Here is a 10,340-nt window from a genome sequence, read left to right as displayed (position 1 = left end):
TGACGATATGAACAATTTATACTGAAACAAAATCCAAGTCTCACAAGAAGCGTCTAAATGAGCCCTGAGCGAAAAAATGCTAAAGAAGTTAGCACAGAACTCACAGTATGAATACAACTTTACTGTTGTTCTGATCAAAAGAGGTCTTCAATGGCATTAAAACGATTAAAACGCTGCTGAAGGTTACTCCATAGGTTAATCCAATGTGTCTGTCTCTTTCAAATGATTTCTGATAATCCATCTTCATATATTATTTACTAGTTTTCAATTTTCAGAGCGAAACATAGCTTTCGACTGCGTGCGCATAACTTTCACTTCTCAATGGAATGTGTCGATGGTGCGGCTGTAGGAACTTTCCCTTCGATTCTATTGGCTCTAACGGTTCAAAAGAGATGTCAATCATCAAAATCGACCAATGGGTCCAGAGATATGGAAAATCCACCTAAATGACCCCAGAAGGTTTTTAATTTTTTTTGTTGCTAAACCTCTCTAAAAAGGTCAAATGTATCTTGTTTTGCATCAATCTTGATACAGGGTACTTATTATATGTTATAGTTTGGATTCCTAAAGCTTTTAGTCAACCATCCCATCATCCAAGGTTAGTTTTCACTATAAGTAATGTCTTTTTTTTGGACGGACACAATAATTTACAGTTTTTTACCATGTTCAATCTGAATTTACTTTAAAATAAAAAACATCTATAATGATTCTGACTCTTCTACATCCAACTCACAGGTTTATCATTACTTTGAGAAAAAAGATTATTAATTGAACCCTTTTAGAAGGGAAGATATGGTCATTTGTTCTGGGAATGTCATTTTCGAGCCTGAAACCTGAAAAACAGGCTCGGGGCTTAAGAGGTTAAAAAAACAGAACATTTTATTTTGAACATTTTTAGCAACAGCTGGAATATTTTTACCGAAGAAATATTTTCAAATGTTATATTTTAAAATAAATGATAAGATCATGAAAAAGAAGATTTTTAAGGTAAAAAAATATATAATATTTGAAAAAATAAATAAATATTTCTGAAAAATGTAAAAAATATTTTGCATATTTCAAAATACAGATAAAAAGTGTGAATATATATATATGTAAAAATAAATGATTTTATATCAATAGAAAAATGTGTTGTGTATTAATAGTGCCATCACATAACTCCGGTGAGGTATAAACATATTTTAATACATATTTGCACAAATATTTTTATATTTATTTGTTTTTGTATTTGGGATTGTGGGAAATGGTATTTCTGTACACACAAACTGAAAGATTGACAATAAAGTTGACTTTGATATTTCTGGTTTCAGTGGCAGCGCTCCGACCTCCAGATCTTCGTCTCCGAGGCGAGAGTCGGAGCGGCGACTCTTCAGGTAACCGTCCACACTCAATGTAAAATATAACAACATTTTACACAAACTTTTTAACATTTACAAAATATTAATTATGTTGAATATTCCCGCTGGTGCTAAAAAAAAAATATTCAGATAATTTTTGTATTTTCTGATTTTGTTTTAAATATTCAGATTTTATAAATATTCAGGTTTTTTTAAAATATTCTGATATATTTTTTTATCCAATATTTCACACTCACAATTCATGTAAAATATAACGACATTTAACACTAACTTTTTAACATTTCAAAATATGACTTCTGTAAAATATTCCCGCTGGAGCTAAAACAAAAACATTTACATCATTTCTTTATTTTATTTTAATATTAAGATTTTTTTTAAATATTACAATTCTTTTTTTATATTCAAAGACATTTAAAATATTACGTTTTTGGATATAATTTGATTTTTGTTTATGTTCAATTTAATTGTTTATGTTCAGGGTTTTTACATTTTCAGATTTTATTTAAAATATTCACTTATTTTTGTAAGTTCAGTTATTTAAATCAGATATGTATTTATGTTATTCAGATTTGTTTTTAAATATTTGAATACATTTTTTTAATATTCAGATTTTTTTTAAATTCAATATCCCAAAAGAATTTCAAAATGTAAAGATACAAAAAAAAAAAAATGGTGTTATTCTTCTTAACCCTTATGTTGTGTTCGGGTCTCCCGTGACCCGTCTCAAGTTAAAATGATATAATAACTACGCTCTAGTTTCTTTTATCGGAACGAGGCTTCATGATATCCTCCACAACAGCTATAAAAACACTAGGCAAGTCTGAAGGTCTAAAAAAAAAAAGTGTATAATTTGGTGTTCGGGTCTGGGGAGACCCAGCAGAATTGTTTTGGGTGACTCGAGGTCAAATTTGGCCCAATCAAGATTCATCTTTGACTTTACCCCCCACCCCCTTCATCCACTGTAACAATCATTTAAAACTTGGGGAGATTGTATTCTAACATTAGTCCATTATAGTCAGATAACGTAATGATCCACTGTCTTCACTATAGGGAATATAATGAGTGGATTTAATCAAATGTTTTACTTAAATGTGTGGTGTAATGTGTTTTGGGGCCATACAATAAAATGAAAACAGGATTGTAGGGTTATGAATGCATAATAAGTTAGTTATGATGTAGTTAAAACAATATTGGATGATAGTAATTCTTTTTGAGTGTTTTGGACTCAAATAAATCAGAACACCATGAACGGTAACAGCTTTCGAACACAACACACGGGTTAATTATTTCAGGAGTCCCCCCCCCCTGACTCCGTGTATTTTTATATTTCTTAATTGATTAATTAACGAGCGTTTGTTTGTCTCAGGTCGGCGTCGGCGACGTCCCCGAGGATCCTCACCTCCATCAGAGCGCTGTTCCAGTGAGACGTCTCTTTCATTATTTCACACTTTATTATTTCTGTTTCTCTCTAAATTAATCTGAACTAATTAAATACTGTATCTCAGCAACATCTGAATATATTGAGAAAAAAAGTTGAAATATAAAATTCAATATTTGTTTTTATAATGTTGTGAAAGTTGAAATATTTGTTTTATATTTTTTTATTTGACTAACCATATCCCTAATTAACAATATTAATAAAAAAGAACAATGATATATTTTTAAATAATAATGAAAATGATAATAAAACAAATAATGTTAATAGTAATTATCATTAAAAAAATACATTTCTAAATATAATGATGATAATAATTATAGAAATAAAGCCGTAAGAGAAATACTTACTATAATAATATATAATACTTAAATATTTTTGAGAAAAATATTCTGGCATATTTTTAAAAGGTGGTATAAATCCTTCAAAGGGTGAATTGGAATATTTCAAGACGAGCCACATTTTGACAGAAATAAAAGCGTAATTTATCGGGAAACTTCAGAAAGTATTCCCTGTAATTTTTCCTGTCTTTGCGAACTGACGTCACGTGACTGTGACATCATGGGACTGTGACGTCACGTGACTGTGACGTCACGTGACTGTGACATCACGGGACTGTGACATCATGGGACTGTGACGTCAAGTTACTGTGACGTCATGTGACTGTGACATCACGGGACTGTGACGTCACGTGACTGTGACGTCACGTGACTGTGACATCACGGGACTGTGACATCATGGGACTGTGACGTCACGTGACTGTGGCATCACGTGACTGTGACATCACGTGACTGTGACATCACGGGACTGTGACGTCACGTGACTGTGACGTCATGTGATTGTGACATCACGGGACTGTGACATCATGGGACTGTGACGTCACGTGACTGTGACATCACGGGACTGTGACATCACGGGACTGTGACGTCACGTGACTGACGTCATGTGACTTTGACGTCAAGTTACTGTGACGTCATGTGACTGTGACATTGTGTTACCATGACATCATGTGACTGTGATGTCATCAGGAGGAGGCGGGGCCAATCAGTGAGCAGCCTGCAGGAGGATATGCTGTTTCCTGTCAGCGTCTGTCTGTCAGCTCGACTTCCTGTCAGAGCTCTGCACGTCCTGGTAATAAATACAGGCTGTATACATAATATATATATATATATATATATATATCTACATTTATATATATAACATATAAATGTATATATATATATATATATACATTTATTTATTATATATATACATATAATATACACTCGTATGCACACAGATTAGATTTACTGTACTGAAATAGATTTGATAGAGAAGCGTGTTAATAAGACACACGAGATAAGCCTAAAGTACTGTTAGAAAATAAACAAACAGTAAATATGCAGTAAATTAGAACACACTGTATTTGACCAACCTCCTCCTAAAGGAAATATATATACACATATATGAGTTTTTTGTATAGGTTTATAGTTAAATATAATAACTTTTTGATTAATAACACTTCTTATATCTGAATAAGTTTAATATGACCTGCAGAGTGTCTCCCCCTGGTGGACTCAAAACACACTGCACCTTTCTATAAGGTTATTATTGAAAGGGGTCCTTAGTTTGAATGCTTCATTTTTAAATGTTTGGTAATTTGGTAACTAAGATTCCCTGAAATATTTGTTTAATGCAAAAAGAAAATCCAACAAGAACGTCTGTCTGTCTGTCTGTCTGTCTCTCTGTCTGTGTGTCTGTCTGTCTGTCTGTCTGTCTGTCTGTGTGTCTGTCTGTGTGTCTGTCTGTCTGTCTGTCTGTCTGTCTGTGTGTCAGGAAGCTCATGAGCAGGGCATTAACGCTGTGAGGTTCAACTCCAGCTCCGAGCTGCTCGCCACCGGAGGAACCGACCGAGCCGTCAAACTGTGGGACGTCAGAGCAGGTGAGAGATTTAATAAAGACACAACGTTTAAATAATAAATATATGAATACAAATAGTAATAAGGTACGCATAGAGGGGTTTGGATCAAGACGATCAGTTGGAATATTTCAAGATAACTTAACTAATTGGCGAGCTAGCAAACATACTACCGAATTAACCCGATAAGAATAATGATGGTTTATTTAAAAAGCATTAGAGTTTGTTGAATTTTTATGTTTAATATTTCTCAGTGTGCACTCAAACTGAGAAACAGTGTTCGTGTTAGTTTGTGTTAGCTTAACTGTTGTCGTTAGCGTTCCGTGTTTCGTTTCTGATTTTAAGTTTTTATTTATTTCATTGTTTTATTCTGACGGATGCTTGTGGTCCTCAGGCTCGCTGATCCACAGAGCGACGCTGGAAGGCAGCACGGAGGGCGTCACCTGCATCGAGTTCGACCCCAAAGTGAGATTAACTTAACGTACTAACTTAACATTTAACGTAAAAATGTACCGTACAAGTTCAAAGTTCAAACTTAACGTGTAAAGTTTGTTTACGTTGTTAACAATTTAACGGTATGTTCTGACGAGGTGTTTGTTTACGATGTTTCTGTCCTCAGGGCCCGAGGGTCCTCGCCGCCTCCTACGATAAGTCGGCTCTGTTGTGGCGGCTGGACGACCCCGTTCCCAAGGTAACCACGAAATAACTCACTGAAACAACCTGAGACGTCACTCTGATCTCACCTGTCTGTCTCACCTGTCTGTCTCACCTGTCTGACTCACCTGCCTGTCTCACCTGTCTGTCTCACCTGTCTGACTAAACTGTCTGTCTCACCTGCCTGTCTCACCTGTGTGTCTCACCTGTGTGTCTCACCTGTCTGACTCACCTGTCTGACTCACCTGTCTGTCTCACCTGTCTGACTCACCTGTCTATCTCCCCTGTCTGTCTCACCTGTGTCTCAGTAACCTAATCAGAGAATCAAATGATAAAACTACAGTAATCTGATTACTTTCCGTTACTTTTGGATTACCTCGATATCAAATGCAATGCAAATAAAAACAAGAGAAAATAAATAACATGTCTCATCTGTCTGTCTCACTCTCTCTCACCTGTCTCACCTCTCTAACCTGTCTCACCTCTCTCACCTGTCTGTCTCTCAGGTGACTCTGACGGGTCACAGCAGGAGGGTGACAGCAGCTCGTTTCGGTTTGAATCTGCAGGTCGTGACGGGCAGCGCCGACAGAACGGTCCGACTGTGGGACCTTCAGAGAGCCTGCTGTGAGACGCACACGCACACGCACACCCACACCCACACCCACACACACACACAAACAAATATATATATTCTGGCAACAAGTCGGGGTATTTGGCAATGAACTAAATATGAAAAAATATGATTTTTATTTAATTTGTCAATGTTTGTGTGTGTGTGTGTGTGTGTGTGTGTGTGTGTGTGTGTGTGTGTGTGTGTGTGTGTGTGTGTGTGTGTGTGTGTGTGTGTGTGTGTGTGTGTGCAGGTGTGCAGGTAGTAGAGGTGCCGTCATATTGCAGCGACCTCATCTGCACTGGGTATTGCATCATCAGCGGACACTACGATAGCAAGATCAGAGTTTGGGACACCAGGTGACGTCATTCACCTCATGAAGCCCCGCCCCTTTTCCCACTTCCTGTTTAAACGCTAATGTTAAACCTGATCATCTTCAGCTGAGGTGATGGGAGGGTTTACAGCATCCTCTGTTAGTGACCGCAGGACAGTAAAATCTGATATGAGGACATTTTTAATAACTCTTTAATCTTTTATGTAAAGTAAAAATGTTTTGATTTTAAGAAAAATTTCATCATTTTAAGGAAAAGTCAGAATGCCAAGAAATTGAGAAAGTTTGTCATTTTTTGGGGAGTCAAAATGTTATGATCTGAAGAATTATTTTTGAATTTTCCGATTTTTTTTTTTAATTCGAGAAACTTGAATTTTCAGAAAGAAATCAAGAGAAATTGGAAAATAGTAAAAATGCTGTGATTTTGAGAATAAAGTTAGAATTTTAGGAAAATGTCTGAAACATTTCTAAAGAAAAATACATAATTCAGAGGTTTGAGAAAAAACGCAATTATGATAATTATTGAATTTTAAGCAAAAAGGTAACATTTTAGGGTAAACTTATGGAGCTATTTCAGGGTCATAAGTTTTGATCATTCAAAAAAATACAATTTATTTGAAAGTCCAAGTTTTCATCCTGAACTTTGAAAAATACAATGTTGTATTCAAAACAAAAAGAAGTATTTGAAATAATTTTTCAGTTTGAATATTATTTGGATTCAGTTCAGCAATTTTTTTTAATAAAATATTTATTTTCATATTTCACTTTTACTGTATACATATTTTGATATTTGAATACTTGATTTTTTCAGTTTCAGATTTTACGTTTTCAGATTTAAAACAATTATTTTTTCAGTTTCAAATCTTTCTTTTTCAGGTTTCAATCTTTTTTTCGCCTTCAGATCGTTTTTTTTCGCTTTCAGACTTTTGACCCTGATATTGCTTGGGGGGGGCGGGGCTTACCAAAGAGTAGTTTGGCACCCTGAGTGACAGCCCTCCCTCTGTCATGATGCCTTCATGGATGTTAGGTAGCGCAAGAAATACAACTACACACTTTCTAAACACAATACTCCCGTGATTGGTGGTAAACAAAACTGATACCAGCATCAAAGTTCCGTTAAGCGAGCTGTTGAGCATCGTAGTGGCAACCATCAAGGTATAAGAGCAATAAACTGTGCTAGAATCTGAAATCACGTATCCGCAATCAAGCGTTGTCCTTCCCCACTTCCACGTAGCCCCATGAACGCAGCATAGTATTGGCTTGGTTTTTGCGATCAGAATCAGAATACCTTTATTAGTCCCACAGGGGATACATTTACATTGTTACAGCAGAGAAGAGCCAGAGACAGCTTAATGCTACCTAAAGCATGCATACAAAAAGTATTAAAGATTAAAAAAAGAAATTATATATATTTTTAAAGTTACACATTTTACATAATACACACCCTGTGACAGTTCTGCGGATTTAGCAGCCAGGCAGGGCCGGCCCTAGACTTTTGGGGGCCCTAAGCGAGCTTTGGCTTGGNTATATTTTTAAAGTTACACATTTTACATAATACACACCCTGTGACAGTTCTGCGGATTTAGCAGCCAGGTATATATTGCACAGTTTTTAACGGCATATATATATATTGCACATACTGCAAATATTGCACATAGTTGTTATTTATCAATAAGAGGTGTTATAGTCTGTGTTGTTTTGTGCGGGGTCTACTAGGGGCTGTGCTGGTTGTATAGTCTGACCGCTGCAGGAAGGAAGGACCTGCGGTATCTCTCCGTGAGACAGCGGGGGATTGCGTCAGATCCACCAGAACAACCTGCTGGCTCGTTGCGGATACGTAATTTCACATTCTAACACAGTTTATTTGTACTTGATTGTTGCCAACTACGATGCTCAACAGCTCGCTTAACGGAACTTTGACGCTGGTCTCAGTTTTCTAAGATCCATGAAGGCAACATGACAGAGGGAGGCCTGTCACTCAGGATGCCAAACTACTCTTTGGTAAGCCCCGCCCCCCCAAGCAATATCAGGGCCAAAAGTTTGAAAGCGAAAAAAAGATCTGAAAGCGAAAAAAAAAGATCTGAAAGCGAAAAAAAAAGATCTGAAGTGAAAAACGATCCGAAGGTGAAAAGCAATGTGAAACCTGAAAAAACAAGATTTGAAACTGAAAAAATAATTGTTTTGAATCTGAAAACGAAAAATCTGTGCTGAAAAAAATAAGGATTCAAATATCAAAATATGTATAAAAGTGAAATCTGAAAATAAATATATTATTCAAAAAAATTGCTGAACTGAATCAAAATAATATTCAACCTGAAAAATTATTCCAAATACTTTTTTTTATTTTGAATACATCATTGTATTTTTCAAAGTTCAGGATAAAAGCTTGAACTTTCAAATAAATTGTATTTTTTGAATCATCAAAACTTATGACCCTGAAATAGCTCCATATAAACTTTACATTTTGAGATTCTCAGCAAAAAATTTAAATATTGTGATTTTGTGAAGTAAAGTAAAGATTTTGAGAAAAAGTCAGAATCTTGAAAAAAGTGAGAATGTTGTGATTTTTCTAACGCTCTGTTTAGACCGTGAGAGTCGTTATAAAAACATGCTCTCGTACAGCAGCAGCTCCTCACAGCTACAAACATCAACGCCAAACCTCTAATACACGTTTTTTGGATGAAGTAATCACAGATAGTTCGTTTCTCTCCTGAAGAACTGTTATAACTTAATAACTCTTCATTTTAAAAGCTTAAAAACTATTTCTCTGGCAGGTAAAGCTGGAGACGATATATCAGTCTCGCTCTAACAGGAAGTACCCCACTCCTTTCATTCGTCCTCCGGGTGTCGTCACGGTTACTCTCCGTCTCCCTCTGTTACCTAGCAACAGCCCAGGACCCTCCCTCCTCCTCCTCTCCTCCTTCAGCTGATGATTGACAGCTCTGTCTTCCAATCACACGCCACTGTAAAACCTCCCTGAACCTCATTGGTCAGATTTTTTAAAACAAATTATAATCTCCTTTTTTTATTTAACTTGTCAATGTTGGTATATATTTGCGTGAAATATATATATATATATTTGTATTTTTATATATTATATCTTATTATTTGTATTATTATTTACAGCACTTCAATAATTTATATTGAGTACAAATTAAGTTAAATCCATCAATAAAGAGACCCTGATAAAAAAAACATAAAGGTAAAAAAGCGAAAAATCCTAAATAGTTAGGAAAACAAAGAGTTTAATTAATAATAAAAAATATAAAATACAAATTAAATCATAAACCATCTTCATTAACAAACTCTCAGTACAAAAATAATAATAAAAAAGTCTTAAAAAACATAACAAATTAATTAACATTTATTAAAAGATAAACTTTATTCCATTAAACTCCTTTTTAATAAACGAGTTAATGAAGGTATTCTGATTCTCACTTGCAGGGCGGTGCGATGCATTCAGGAACTTCCCGCCCATGGGAAAGTCACGTCTCTGGACATCAGCCCCGACCATTGCCATCTGCTCAGCTGTTGCCGTGACGACTGCCTCCAGCTGATCGACCTGAGGGGGCGGAGCTACGAGCGCGTCTGCTTCAGGTACCGCCGTTTGAGTTCGTAACTTTGTGATTGTTTGTGATGACACATTTTCTCAGTGTTTTTTTTTCTCTCTCTTTTAGAGCCGACGGGTTTAAATGTGGCAGCGACAGCACGAAGGCTGTCATCAGGTGAGTTCAGGGGCCGTCGGGAAATAACACATTCCCACTGAGATGTTGACATGGAGAATTAATATTCCACTTATATTCCTGTCTTTATGCAGCTGTGCAAACTAACCAAAACATCTCCTTTGAAAATCTGGTTTATCACCAAAATCTGTATTTTACAAGGTTGCACTTGAACACATCATAACATCATTATAATTTACCTTCGTCAAATACTTACTTGAAAATTACCGTTTATTAAACGTGCATTATTGCCATAAAAACACAAAATAAAAAGCATATTATTATTATTATTATTATTATTATCTGATTCCATGCGTGTGCCTCTGAAACAAA

The 10,340-nt window shown here is 35.7% G+C and overlaps 1 protein-coding gene across 1 annotated transcript; it reads left to right on the top strand.

Annotated features, from left to right (window-relative positions):
- Positions 1-1,310: 1,310 nt before the first annotated feature.
- On the top strand, positions 1,311-10,039 carry LOC104944332 (autophagy-related protein 16-2-like; the record flags this gene model as incomplete). Its single annotated transcript, XM_010769857.1, has 10 exons — positions 1,311-1,373; positions 2,725-2,778; positions 3,822-3,924; positions 4,609-4,714; positions 5,085-5,155; positions 5,310-5,381; positions 5,851-5,968; positions 6,208-6,313; positions 9,730-9,882; positions 9,963-10,039. Coding segments are annotated over 10 exons (898 nt in total), but the record flags the coding sequence as incomplete, so codon positions are not given.
- Positions 10,040-10,340: the final 301 nt, after the last annotated feature.

Source organism: Notothenia coriiceps, unplaced genomic scaffold, assembly GCF_000735185.1.
Source record: "Notothenia coriiceps isolate Sejong01 unplaced genomic scaffold, NC01 NC01_scaffold00007900, whole genome shotgun sequence".
Classification (NCBI taxonomy): domain Eukaryota; kingdom Metazoa; phylum Chordata; class Actinopteri; order Perciformes; family Nototheniidae; genus Notothenia; species Notothenia coriiceps.
Note: the sequence above shows the minus strand (reverse complement) of the source record. Positions and strands in the feature narration are given on the sequence as shown.